The sequence below is a fragment of the Myodes glareolus genome, chromosome 14, assembly GCF_982192425.1.
Source record: "Myodes glareolus chromosome 14, mMyoGla1.1, whole genome shotgun sequence".
NCBI classification, from domain to species: domain Eukaryota; kingdom Metazoa; phylum Chordata; class Mammalia; order Rodentia; family Cricetidae; genus Myodes; species Myodes glareolus.
Genome location: NC_142039.1, coordinates 13641304 through 13656079, shown reverse-complemented (window position 1 = coordinate 13656079; position 14776 = coordinate 13641304). Strand labels below are relative to the sequence as shown.

Here is a 14776-nt window from a genome sequence, read left to right as displayed (position 1 = left end):
TATCTATCTATCTATATATCACTTATCTGTTTGTTTGCATATCTATGTAAGGAGATGAGCTATAACTATTTTAGACATTGGGAGTTGAGAAGAAGGGTGGTGGAGCAGGTCTAAAGTTGTCACTGTCAAATACTCAGCCTGCTATCAAGTAAGTGAAGAAACTGCATACGAGTTAAATTGCAGAGGCAGACATTTGTTTGGGCTCTAATCCAAAGCTCACCCACTCTCTCTTGCACAGCTTGCTTCTACTGAGTGTAAGGTAGATTATTTTCCTTTGATTTCTCTATTCTTACAAAAGCTACATATAAACAGGGAAGAAATTACTAGATTAATTTTAATATTAGATTAATAATTCATTTTAAAATTAAATTTTTCTTTCAATATTCCATAGACAATTTCTTTAATGTTAATCTAGCTTGACTTCAGTTATTATTAGACTTCACACAATGTCAAGTATTGAGAAAACTCAATGATATGACACATTAGAGCATTTCATATACTACATACATCCTCTGATCGATCAAGTATCTATTTCAAGCGCTACAGATTCGTTCTATCAAGTGGCTGATTTCAACCAAAGCCTTTATGAAGGTGTCTCTTGCTTCATGTTTACTGGTTGTTTCTTAAGCTGAATACAGCATGTATCTATAATTCTTTAGAAGGGCTATGAATATGTGTTATCTTCCAGTTTCAAGCCTTAGTTAAGGTGAAAGATATTTTAAAGATCTTTTCCTTGTGTCTACCATGAGCACCCCTCTTACAGAAGGTATCTCTCAGACATCTGAGGGCAATAGACACTCTGCACAACTAGACAACTCTGGTTTGTGTGAGGACTTGGTACCTAGCACCCTGATGTAGCAGGGATCTGTGACTTTTGATTTATAACTTGTGTCTTTGTATAAGAAAATGAGATGAGTAATTAGGGAGAAAGCCAAGAGAAGAGAAGAGAAGAGAAGAGAAGAGAAGAGAAGAGAAGAGGAGGGGAGGGGAGGGGAGGGGAGGGGAGGGGAGGGGAGGGGAGGGGAGGGGAGGGGAGGGGAGGGGAGGGGAGGGGAGGGGAGGGGAGGGGAGGGGAGGGGAGGGGAGGGGAGGGGAGGGGAGGGGAGGGGAGGGGAGGGGAGGGGAGGGGAGGGGAGGGGAGGGGAGGGGAGGGGAGGGGAGGAGGGAGAAATACAAGGAAAAGAGAAGAGGACAGAAAGAATTGAAATAAAAGAGAGGTAGGAGAAAAGAGGAAAGGGGCAAAGAAGGAAGGAGAAAAGGGGGAGAGAGGAGTGGTGAGGACATCACATGGCAAATGTTTGGCTTCATTACTCTTGTGAACGGAGGCATTGAAGCCTGCTCTAGTGACGCTGGAGTCTGAGATGAAGTGGATGTACATGAACTCTCCAGTTGACCGGATGGGCCCAGGAATATCTCTGCCACACAGAACAGCCAGCTGCTGCGCTGAGTCATTGTCTCCTGCGGCCAAAGAAGGAAAATGTCAGTTTAAAGACACAGTCTTAAGATTCTACTCCACCATCATTTGCAGCCCAGCCGAAACGACTCACATATTTTTCTCAGAATGCCCGAGTTCCTAGGAGACAATAGTGTTCTCAGTAAGAGGGACAGTCAGCTTTACATCATCCTGGCTCCATCTTGCCATGGTCTGCCTGCCCTTTTCTTAACTCTTTTCAATTTTTTTTTTAAAACCCTTTAGGACAAGTCTCTCTGTCTTCCTAAACCTGGCGGCCAGCTCTTCCTGGCACAAAATCTTAGAAAGAGGGCAGCTGAGACTGGCAAGGGTTCAAGGGCCATGTTTATGTGAGTGGGAGTCAGAGGCTCTGATCTCAGCTACTGTGATGGCTGAATATCAAATGTCCGAAGGCGCAAGAAAGACCGGTTCCTTAGCCTAGACCTGGGCTCATAGGGCTCACATTCGGAGATCATTCACCAGGCGGTATGGGTGCTTCATATGACCATCTCCCCAGCCCGAAGATGATTTTTTAAAAACAAATTTATTTTGCTTTGTGGTAAAAAGGACCATGGTTATGTAGAGGATGAGAAAAGATGGTCCCAGCAAGTGTGACCCCCAGGAAGAGACACAAAAGGAAGTCAGCTCAATGTGTGGCCCCTTTTCCTTTTGCTTCTTTTGGGTATAAGCATGCACCAAACCCTGAGCTGTCTTAGCCAGGAGCTACATGGAATAAAGTCAGATTCCTTGACTGGGAAATTAATAGACACAGAAAATTTGTAGATTTCAAACTTAAAAAAATAAGAAATTTAAGACATGAGGAAGTATGCTCTTTTACACAGCAGATTCTATATGTACATATATATATATATACTCATATAATATATTTATACACAAACATAAAACATACACACACACACTATATATATATATATATATATATATACTTTAAAAAATATTGGCAAGTCAGTTTATAATTTCTATGCAATTATCAATACACTGGCCATTATAAAGATGAACTCTTTCAAGAAGCTTGAAACAGAATTTATTGACTTTTTCTGTAACTATCAAAGCCACAAAATTTTGGTTCATTTACCCCAATATAGTTATGTCAATACATGTTTTACCTCTCGGTGACACTGGGCTTTATCTATTAATTTTATTTATTTTATAAGCACCACCTAGACTGGTGAAACAATGCTCATCCCAATATGATTACTGTTAATCCATTTGTCAGCCGTTCCGTAACTCAGTAACTGGAAAATGGAATCCTTTACTTGTCTTTCTAGTCTCCAAACTTAATTCTGGGGCATTTTGATAAACTTCCAAATACTAATCATCCCAATTTTAGACCCAAGATTCAAGCCCCCCTAAAGGGGGGCAGTAAGTCTGGGAACCATAAATATAAGGCCTAGAAGACAGGTAGTGATTCCCTAGGCCACCCTGTCGTAGAGATGTAGAAACAGGTACTAATGGTATAAAAACCTGACATTTATTGAACAGTTACTATGCGACCCTCATAAGTGTCTTACATATGTTTTTCAAATTTTTGCTTCACAAAAACCAGCTAGGTATTATTATCATACCCAGAAAAAAGAATCTTATAAGGGACACAAGTTTGGTTACCATATGTAAGGGGACAGAAGTCAACAATGACTCTAACCCTGGCATATTAACTCTAGACACCCCAAACTTCCTCTACAAGATGATATGTCTAATGAAACTACATCAGGGATTACTGATATTATTATTATTAATTATTATTATTTAGTTTTGAGACAGGATCCTGAGTATTCCAGACTTACCTTGAACTCACAAAGTAACAGAGAATGACTTGGAAGTTCTGATCCACTTCCCTCCATTTTCTGAGTGCTAGGATTACAAATACTTGTGACACTGGGAATTGAACCAAGGGCTTCTTGACTGCTGACCAAGCACCCTGTCAACTAATCTATAGTCAAGTCCAGAATTACTGACGTCTGATATAATTCCCCCTCTCTTCCCCCTGCTTTCCTCCCTCCACTTATTTTTTCTTTCTTTCCCTTCTTTTCAAAAACATTTTCTATGCTCAGAATAGTTCTAGGAAACCTATGTGGCAGAATGTTTAGTACATTAAATTGGTTGTGTGCTATACATGATGCCTGTGTCACTATTTTCTGGGCAATGAACATCATATATTTGCTTCAGAATGTCAAACTTGCCTACTAATCAGAAGCAAAATAACTAATGGGGCAAAAATCCAAATAAATAAAATAATAAGAAAGTAAATTTTAGTTTCAAAGAATGTTAGCACAATGCAAATGGACAAAATACCCCAAATACCCTGCAACTGACACAGGTGTTCAACACACGTGTTTCTGAACCAGCAAATAAACAGATGAAGAAGGAAGGAAGCTATAAGCTATCCATTCATGGTCATGAACAAAAGGACCCATGTATATTTGTTACCTTACTGATCTAAATGCTTTTGTTGTTTGGACACAAAGCACAATTTCTGAGTTCTTTCAACTCACCCCATGAGCAAGAAAATGGATAGAACATATCAGCAGTGTCTCCTTAAGTAAAGTGAGGCTTAAAGGATTCTGCATCTACAAAATCCTAGGATTTTTGTTAGAATTTTACATTTATTGCCTTTTTAGATAATCATAAAAAGCCACTGGGGGATAAAAGCCCTCGGAAGCAGCATTCATCTCTTTCACAGATGATAAAACAGGCTTGTACAGGTCACTGAAAAGAAAGGCAGCATGCCTTAGCATCCAGGCTTCCAAGACAGGCAGCTCAGTAGACAGTTAGTTCTATAGAGCAAGCAGGCTACTCCATTGATGCAGTTCCCTCCTGAAGATTTCCAAAAGCTTTCAACTGTATTGTGAACACTCAGAATTGTGTGTGCCAGAATGCCGCCACTGAATTACACTGTAAGAATAAATTTAGTATCTCCAGGGATGCCTTGATATCAGAAAAGAGGAGCACTCAGGACGTGTGCTGAAAGCCAATTGTTCACAGGACAAAGGGTTCGCAAGGGCATGATTGATTATTTCTTAGTGCCCAGTCTCTATAGACTGAGATATGCATTTCCACCAAGCAATGTTTCTCACTGGGAGGTTTTGTAGGAGTAGAAATATAGGAAAGCAATTTCCTGAACATTAAAGTCAAACATCTTTGGTTTTATTGACAATCTTCATTTCCAGGTGATGCTGACATTGATATTCTGGGAGCCACTGAGAAACAGATATGGAGGACATGGCCTCTCTATTGTCCTTTTGTACTTAGCTGATGCAGAGTATGAAGGGCAATTGTATGTATATTGGACAGTCTCATTTTTCATGGTTCTTCATCACTGTATAGTCAACACTGTCATTTCTATTCGTTCTGCCCACAGATTCAGGAGATGATGAGAAAGAGACACATTGCCTTCGATACTTTTTGGTAGTCTACTTTGATCTTAATGCCTTAAGTACCAACGTCAATATTTACTTTCATTGTATCAATAAAAATTTAACACAGCCTGGAAGGCCAGACCGTGTCTCTCCTTTTGAGGTCTTTGTTTTCTCTGAGGAATGTGCTATCCCTGACATTGTGTGATGAGTGATACAGTGCTCTCCCTACATTCTCTAGGCATTGTAGCTATTTTTTTTCTATTTGATCACTTGACTGGTTACAGTATCTATGAAATTCCGCACAAAATGTAGTGGAGTTAGTACGTAAGCATAAAGACACCTGGATGTCCTGTGTATAAGATTTGAAACAGCGCTCTCTACACAGTTTCTTACCATCTTTTATGATCAGCTTGTCATAGGCACACGTTGACTGAGATTCAATGTCCATGGAGAGGATGTTGAGTTCCACAGTAGAATCAGGAGCATAGATGATCCACACACAGTCAGCATGATTACCATACTGCCCAGGCCAGCCCGGGGAGAAAAAAAGGACAGGAGTGTCTCCTGTCACCAAATAGCCTCCACAGGCACCTGTACAAAGAGAATCCACATCTTGAACACTTTGTCCTTTAAGTGCTTCGAAGTGGCTACACTCTGAGGCTGAGAGAGAATGCATGGTTAAAAGCACTTCCTGTTCTTCCAGAGGACCTGAGCTATGTTCCCAATACCCATGTCAGGTAGTTCACAAACACTGTGACTCAATCTCCAGGAAACATAACCTCTCTTCTGGCCTGTAAGAGCGCCAGTACAAACAAACCACACACACACACACACACACACACACACACACACCAGTCTAGACAAACCCCCAAACATTACCAAACCCACCTGTATCAATGCCTCTAGGAGAAACATCTAATGCAAACCATTCCAGAAGGAATCCCTTTCCTGAGATGGTAGCGTCAGAAGAAAACTGGAATGTCATAGAGTTCCTACTGGAGCTGAAAGATTCCATCTGGGAACCGCAATAAGTGCCAATCAGGCTGGAATGAATGTCAAACCCATCATAGATCTGCAAGTTAAAAAAAATAAAATAAAACATCTTAACTAGGCAGCTAGCTGTAGCTCTCTTCATTAAAAGAGAAATTTAAAGGAAGGTTTGTATTTCATAATTTTATCAGAGTAGAAAGGTTATCAAGAAAATACTTCAATTTAAAACAGAAAGTCACATTAAATACACTATTATAGATAATTTAAGTTATTCCATATAGATTAACTGCAGAATTATTTTTTTAAAAAAAAAGTGTTTGTGGGCTCTAGCATGTTTACTGGCTTATAGTCAAATCTGGGGGTAGGAAAGTAAGCCTGCAGTAAAGAGATTCCCACTCTAAGAGAGACCGGAGCAGACAACAAAGACAGAAACACAGCTCATGAGGGGTCCGTAGATTCAAAATGCTTGGTAGATCCATTCTATCTGCCTTAAAACACTATCTCGCCTATTTAGAGGCATATTTTATGATAGCTTTTAAATAATCATAAAATCCTCTATTAAGCTGATTTCTTTCAAATTATGTCACAATTATTTCCGCACCTATTGGGCATCACGGCCATCGATCATTGGGTTCCACTTTGAGCACTGAGCTTCCAAGAAGAGTGGCTGGATTGTGGTTTTCAGGAATAGGATAGCGTTTTCTGAAATTCACAGATTAGTCAACGCATGAATGGCAAAGCCATCATAGCGTCTCCATTTGTGTTTCTTTATTTTTATATCACCCTTTCAGGTTGTAAGGCTGTACCATTAGACTAGACAACTCTCTCTTGAGAAGTCTGCTGCATCTGAGTATGCTTTATGCCCCCTTCCTTTCTCTCCACTGATGTGGGATTCCCCTCTGTATGCTGTGAATACCATTTATTAATAAAGAAGCTGTCTTGGCCTGGGATAGGGCAAAAGAGTAGAGCTAGGCAAGGAAGACTAAACTGAATGCTGGGAGAAAGAAAGCAGAGTCAGGAGAAGTCATGTAGCCCCACCGAAGACAGATGCCTGAACTTTACCCAGTAAGCCACAACCACATGGCCATACACAGACTAAAATAGATGGGTTAAATTAAGATATAAGGGTCAGACAGAAATACGCTTAAGCTATTGGCTAAACAGTATTGCAAATAATATGGTTTCTGAATGACTATTTGGGGGCTGAGCGGCTGGGAACAGAACAAGTAGCCTCCTACCACACTCCACCTTCAGAATTGAGCTTCTATCTACAATAAAGACTTCTCTTAAATCCCCACCTTGCTTCAAGAAAAACTGCAAAACAAGACAAAAACAAATAAAAGGACAAACAGGATAACAGGATAGAAGACAGAATAAGCACATAACCAGCACAAATAGGAATGCTTAGAAAAAGTCAACAAGGAAATTATAGTAATGCTCAAAATGTCGTTTATTTATTATGGATTTAGTTTTGCCAATAGTATATCCATCAAAGTAGATAAAGCTCCTCATCACAAAGAAACTCACCTTTAATTTGTCATATTGGCAGTTGCTTTCCGATTCCATGTCTATCTCCAAGATTCTAGCATGGATAATCTGAGATGCGTTTACATTAACTGTCCATCTATAATTGGAGTTAGGAGGGTAATTCCCAGGCCATAAGGGAGATGCGATTTTCCCATGAGTTCCCACAATATTATCATTGCCAAATACTAGGAGGGAAAACAGAGTTGCAAATCAGACCAATTTAGAATTGTTCTTTAATGAAATGAAAACAAAACAAAACAAAAAAACAAAAACAAAGGGCATGGCTGTTGGAACGGGTAGGCTTTGAATTGACTGGGGTTTCTTTTCTGACCACGGAAAGAAATATTGCTTTCCTTTTGGTTTTCTGGGTTATTAGCTCCTGGAGGAGGATAACCCCTGAATGACATTCCATCTCCTTAGCTGGCTGCAGGGTATGAGAGAAGGGACAACTTCCCACGAGAAAAGCATCTCCCAGACACCAGAGGAGTTGGGGACTAGTCATGCCAGCTCACACCTTAATTGTATTTTTTACCAATTTTGCCTTACTTTATGAAAGAAAGGAATTTTTCTTTCCTTTTTAAAATTCTATATGACAATCAACACAGAGAATAATCAATCATGGAAAAACTTTTGTTAAAGAACAAAAATAATTAATACTTTATCTGTATTGGAAAACTAGCCCACGTTTTATCCGAATGCTTAAGCTAATCCTAAAATAATTCAAAAGATCTTAATTTGAAGAATGCATTAAAAGACCAAACGAAACATGTTTGATAGAACTTTATCTGCCTGGAAGATAAAAAGGCTCATTTGCATAATATCATAGACATTAATAACAGGTGGAAATTGGAGCCTCAAATAAAGACTTAAAACAGCAAGCTCAATTTTCTTATCTGTTAGTGAGCCATCCATAAATAACTGAGATTTTCTGGTCTATTACTCTACAATCTGAGGAAAGAACGTGGCATGTAGGATTATTCTTAGTTGATACATTGCTGAAAATGTTCATCATTCCTAGTTTGTAGGATACTTTCTAGAAGCCATTACGGAAACAGATCAACTTACTATGATTGAACCTGGCCTGGAAGCCCATGGCACTGCCTGAGCCATCAGAGACAAATCTGACCCACAAAGTATGGCCCTGGATAGAGGAGTAATTGCCAGGGAGGGAGTTTCCACAGTATCGTCCCACCAAGCGGCCTGTGGCATTTCCTTCTCGTATTTCCACGAAATCCTTGTTACAGTTTAAAGAGTTCTCCAACTGGAAGGATCTAATTTGGAAACAAACAAACAACAAAAGTTGCCGAGTTAACCGGTAGAAGAAATTTGAGATCATCCTGATTTCAGTTTTAGGGGAGCCAAACCCCTCTCCTGGCCCCCATTGGCCCCCCAGTTAATACTGAAAATGTTGCTTCAATAATTGGATAGCCTCCTGGAGTAAGAAAAAGAAACTCAATTTCTTTCTTTATATACTGAAAATAATTTAACATTTTTCACATATGTTCTCAAAATATTAGAAGTACAAAACTCTTACAACAAAACAGAGTATCCTTGGAACTTTGAGATAAAGAACTACAAAATAGTACTACCTATAAAAAAGCAGTATAATTCAGGCTCAATTTTATTACACTTAATGTTATTTATTAACAATGTGAAATATGCTAAAATTGCTTTACTCTGCTTCTGAGAAAAGAGAGGCGAATCCTCTCTCACCTTGGAAGGTAACTCCCCAGAATCACTCTGAAAGCATTCTTCTGAAGCGTGATGTGTGGTCTAGCCACCTCAGTACACCTCAAAGCTCATTTGCAATGAAGAATCTGAACTCCACATGCTTTGTCTGGGCGTTTCTTTCCTTATTTCAGATCCTTTGCTTACACACGGTCGTTTCTGGGTTTGTGGGTGTTCTGTGTGTGTGAATATGTCTCAGATTCTGTATGCATTTCTTGTGCTTTTCCTTCAGCTCCCCCCCCCCACTGTTTTGTGCTATCCTGGTTTGCTTATTTTTCTTTTATCTTCTAATAATTATTATTACTTAAGGTGATTGTATTCTAATGAGAGAAAAAAAGGCGTGGCTTTGGATGGTGGGAAAGTGGGGATGGTCGAGGAGGAGTTGGGGGAGGGTAAACAATAATCAGGACATATTGTATGAAAAATATTTTTCAATAAAAAACAGGTAATTATATATTCAGGAGGGGGAGAATCTAGCTCTAAATACCAACTGAGTCAGGATGTGAAATTTAACAAATCTCAGGTGTTGGGAGTGCCTGTTAAAATTCTGACAAGTGATCAGGGAGGTTGCACAGGTCTTTGCTAATGATCAGATTGTTTATCTCCCAGGGAGAAACAGCAGGGAGGGCTTTCTGTTAGGAATCACAGTGATGATTCTTCCAGGAGTCAAATTAAGCTTCTTATAAAAGTTTTATTCTTGGGAGTCTTTGTTTTAGGCTGGTACACTTTATAAGCAAATCTACCCTTTAGCTAAGATCTGTCAGTGAAAATATAATGTGCAACACAAATAATATGTTTTCTGTTTCTCATTATCTCACTTCGGTTCTGCTACCAGAACCAACCATTTCCTCAGTGCCTTCTTCTGGCATAAAGTACTATTTCTGTTCATTCCTTTGAATATCTGCTTTTACAGAATAAATGAGTTTTATTTCTCCCTTCTCCTTTTCATTGCAAATTCAACCATAATTTACCCACTTTTTCTCTCTACTCAGTTTCACCACAGCACCCATAAACCAAACCCTGTGTTAGATCTTGATGAGCTTCAGATGCTTTGCACACACCCCAGGGAAGAGGGCTGGCTAGTCCACATCTGGAAGTGGTTTAGACCAGGGCAGAAATAACTCCCAGGCCTTGCCAGGAACCCTTTCTCATAACACAGAGCAAAAGCAGCCTGCTCTCTACAAAGGTCTCTTAAACAAAAAAACTCAAGCCAGTAACACAGCAGAGTCAGACTGCATCCAGGTGAGCAAGGAAACTTTCCCACGTGGCAGTTTAAAGTTATGTCGGTGCTCAACTACAGAGTGTCTTGCTTAGGACAATGTCACTTGTACCCTGAGGAGGCATGGTCTGGCTGATGGATTAAAGAAAGCAATTTGAAATATTTGAACTTGTCTCATTTTTAATCAGTTCTTGTGCACAGATGGGCATGTCTATGAGGCAGAGCCAGCAACCAATTCTCTTCTCTCAATACGGAAGAGTTTACATCCTTTTCAGAACAAAATTAAAATTGCCATGCATGCCTGTTATTCCTGCATGGCAAGGTGAGGCAGGAGGATCACAAGTTTGAGGCCATTGAGGACTATACACTGAGGACATGTGAAAAACAACTACAACAAAGAATCTATTTCAACCTGACTCCAATAACATGCAATATAGTATGACACGTGACTTTAAATTCAAAATGGTTATGTAAATACCAACATATCTTCAGTAAATAAATGTGTGTTTGTTCTTTTTCTTTTCTTGTCTTTCTTTCTTTCTTTCTTTCTTTCTTTCTTTCTTTCTTTATTTATTTATTTATTTATTTTTTGAGACAGGGTCTCTATGTTACCCTGGCTGTCCTGGAACATGTATAAACCAGATTGTTCTCAAACTCAAAGAGATTTATTTGCCTGCCTGTGTCCCTGAGTGCTGGGGTTAAAGGTGTGCACCACCACAGCTGGATGTGTGCACCACCACACCTGGATGCCAGTGCGTATTTTTTAAGTACCCATTATCAATATGCTCTGTTATCGGAACCTCTCTACTGAGGGATGAGACAATCCCATTTCACATACCACGTGCTCTTTACATCTGCTTCCGGGAAGCATTAGTATTGCTGTTTAGTTTAATCTGGGTCTATTTGGAATGTAACAGGATCTACCATTCATTCCATATCCACAGTCCATGCTCCAAAAGTGTTAGGATTCAATGAGAAGCTTGGGGGCAGTCTTACGAATCAACTGTGCTAATTTAAAAAACTGAAATGCAAACCCCTCCCAATACCATCTCTCTGATAGGAAAGGAATGGGGATAAGGTATATGGGTAAAGAAGGCCGAATGGAGATAGGCGCTGTTTCTTTCAGTTGGAAGAAAGAGTACTGTTGAAAGATTCTTCATGCTTTACATAACTCAAGCTATGAGCGGGACAGAAGAAATCGGGGAGAGTCTTCCTAAGGTTCCCACCTGTTCCCTCTGGCGAGGGCTTGGACCCAGGATGCTGGTTACCTGTCTATCACTAACAGTGCCGCCTCCCTGCAGACTCACCAGTACTGAGACAGCATACCCACATAAGGGACTTACAGGAAGGACAGCTGCAGCTGGTTTCCAGGGGAACTGACAATGTTCCAGACACACTCCGCGTTAGGATGGTATTCTGCTGGGTAGTTAGGGCTGTTGAAGATGCCGTTAGCCATGTTGAAGGTTCCACCGCAAGCTGGAAGGCAAAAGAAACAGAGTTCCAGAGCAAAGGCCAAATGAAAGACACCGCAAGACACAAGAGGAGGAACATTAGAGCCATCTGCGAAGCAGCACGCGGCACTTCCATCTCATGTTAATAACTGATCTGTGTCACATGTAGTGAAGGGGAAGATTCAAGTCCAGAAAAGCAACCGCTCCTCAGTATGTGGGCCAGAGGGGGCCCTTTTCTAAAAGGCTTCCTCCACGTGGACCTGGTTTTAATCCTGCAGTCCCTTGGTTTGCATGGTCAGGGTGATTTTCAAGCTTGCCCCGGAAGAGGAGGTACTTTTCCCTGGTTGTCTTGAAAAAGACAGCGTTCCATCTTTTCCTTCTGTGGAGAGCACTGAAACAGACCAGTCTTCATTGGTCCATACTAGGACTGTAACTGCCTCTCCTGGCCAAGAACCACAGCGCTGGCTGGCACCTCTTCCTTTCCTGCCCACGTGCCTCACGACAGAGTGGACAGTTGGTCAATAGCCAGGCCTACCTGCCATCGAGTGCGGCCATATGAGTTGCCACCACATTGCTAGTCCTGGAGCACCTTAGCAAACACAGTGCTGTGATGCTAGCGAATAGGTCTCCAGGAAGATAAGGCCTAGCTAAAACACAGTTGGCTTTCTAGCTAATTCTCCTCATGTTTAGATCTAATGATTGTGAGATTTTGCACAGCATTAAATTATAAAAAAAAAGCACATAGGAAATTTTAAACTCAAAGAGTCAGCTTTAAACCAAGAGTCCTAAACAGCCAACTGAAGATTTCTATCACATGCTGCTAACCTTACTGCAACTGTTAATGCCTCTTACTTACCCGATGTTGACGCAGAATAGTAGGCATGGAAACCCTCAAACCTGCCCAACGAATTGGAGACAAACCTCAGGGTCAGGGCACTGCCAAAGGATATGATGGGTTGGGGCAGAGAGTTGCCACAGTAACGGCCTAAAGGATGAAGGGAGTAACAAGGAGGTAAGTAACGACGTGGTAGGAGCCACACGTTTCTTCACCAAGCACACACAGGAATCTCACAATCTCACAGTGAGAACCCCTTACAGCAGAGTTGTGTTTGAGACAATGCCTGACCACGAAAGATAAACTCTAGATACAAGCATATCCAGAATAAATTATGAATCTGATTTTAAAAAATTAGCGTGACAGAGGGAAAGCTGATGTGAGCAGTCTTCAAATGTACCTCAAGTAAACATTTCCAGCCACCTGGGGACTAGACAACAATGCACTTAGAATCTCAGCAAGAGGAGATAGTGCACCAGGTTACATGAATTCAATGCATGGCTTGCCATTTATTGGCTATGTAACCTGAGACAAGTTACTTGGGTGCTCTGTTTCCCCATATGAAGACAGGGGCATATTAGAAATAACTAACCCCATGTCATAAGGATGTAACGACTGAGTTACCACTTATAAAGTACTTAGAACAGTACTCTACAGGAGGCGGTTGGGTAAGAGTGTATGTTATACAAAGCATCCTTGGCACAATGCAAATGGATCAATGTCTCAGACAAGACAATGTGAGGTGTTCTCCTTCCTTGTCCACCAAGCTCCGTTATAGGCGCTGGAATCAGAGCAGTCTCTTCTCACAGAGCTTGTCCTCTGCCAGGGAGGCCACTCCCATGGCAAAATACTCACAGAGGAGGCTTAATGCATCTAAGGCTATTTTGCCTGAACCATTTCTGGACCATTTTAAGAGCCATGCCACATATGTTATAACTTTATTGGGTTGTCGGGCAAACAAACTGGTGAATCTTTAATTAAATCAATTAATATGTTTTCCTTCCTTTGGAAACAGAAGAAACATTTCCAAGAGAGTATAAGAAGTACTTTAAAGTACCAACCAGAAATTTCTGAAATTTCTGTTTACTGATGGAATGGCCTTTGTTCCACTACTGATTCAGATTGTAGTTTAGAATCTGTAACTCGCACGTCAATAGCAAACTAAAATACATCAACTATTTTTGAACGTAAATAATTTGGGTTTCTTGAGCCCCACATTATCCTGCTTTCCTACCCTCTGATTATTCCTATGTGGCTTTTGAGGCTCTTCATGCTTATTGGAAACACTGTAACTTTGAATGTAAACACACACACACACACACACACACACACACACACACACACACACACTAGATGCCAAGACTACAGATGTAAAGGACCGCGTCTCTGTACCTTGGACAGGTGCGTCATAGTCCTTGCCATCCAAAATTTCTAAAAAGTCCTCTTGACAGCCCGTGCTGTCTTGAAGCTGAAAGTGGCTGAAGGTGAGGGTGATATGATTGACTGCAGAAAAAAACAAGAGAGGAGAGGGCTAGTTATTTAATAAAATCCTGGCAAGCAGAACAGAGATATTTTTGCCTCTGGTACTTTCAGAGAAGGGTTTTCCAGCAGGGAAGCAAGGACTTTGGCAGCTCTGCACAGGGCTGGGGTGGGTAAACAGAGCTCAGGGCTCTGCTTCATGCTTCAAGGGCTTCCTTTGAAGAGTAACAGAATCGATGCTTTTGAAAATGCCTGTAGAATCCAAAATGCCAGTCATGGTAAATCAGGACTCTTGGGCTAGTTCATCCCAGACGTTTGGGGATCTGTCTTATTGGAAAACGTTAACTTTAGGCTTTTGTTGTTTTGTTTATCAGCCATTGTTGTGTTCGTCTCATAAATACTTTCCTCCACAGATTGGTTTTCTGATATTCTGATTCCTTACATGTGCTTGTGCCGAAAGATCCTTTTTGCACAGGACAGACCTCCTAGCCCTCAGGCTGATTTAGGGGTCAGAACCAGTGCCCCCGAGCTTCTGAATCATCCACCAAGAATGCTTTGAGTCACGTAAGGAACAGCAAGTGCCTGGGTACATTTTCCTTTTGTTGTCCTTCACTGGGTCCCTAATGTTCAGAATGGGATCTTTTCCTGTTGCTGGCCTTGCAGCGAGAACTTTCATCTGGATGTTTTTACAGCTCATGAGAAAATAATCAGTAGGCACAA

General features: G+C 40.8%; 1 protein-coding gene across 1 annotated transcript in view; it reads right to left on the bottom strand.

Annotated features, from left to right (window-relative positions):
- Cubn (cubilin) overlaps positions 1–14776 on the bottom strand; it is a 207081-nt gene that overhangs the window by 72332 nt on the left and 119973 nt on the right. The window contains exons 34-41 of the mRNA XM_087896351.1: positions 13970–14080; positions 12599–12727; positions 11635–11767; positions 8410–8615; positions 7345–7529; positions 5716–5899; positions 5221–5418; positions 1312–1458 (exon numbers count right to left, since the gene is read on the bottom strand). Coding sequence (XP_087752477.1) covers positions 1312–1458; positions 5221–5418; positions 5716–5899; positions 7345–7529; positions 8410–8615; positions 11635–11767; positions 12599–12727; positions 13970–14080 — 1293 coding nt within the window. The remainder of the gene's footprint in view (positions 1–1311; positions 1459–5220; positions 5419–5715; positions 5900–7344; positions 7530–8409; positions 8616–11634; positions 11768–12598; positions 12728–13969; positions 14081–14776) is intronic.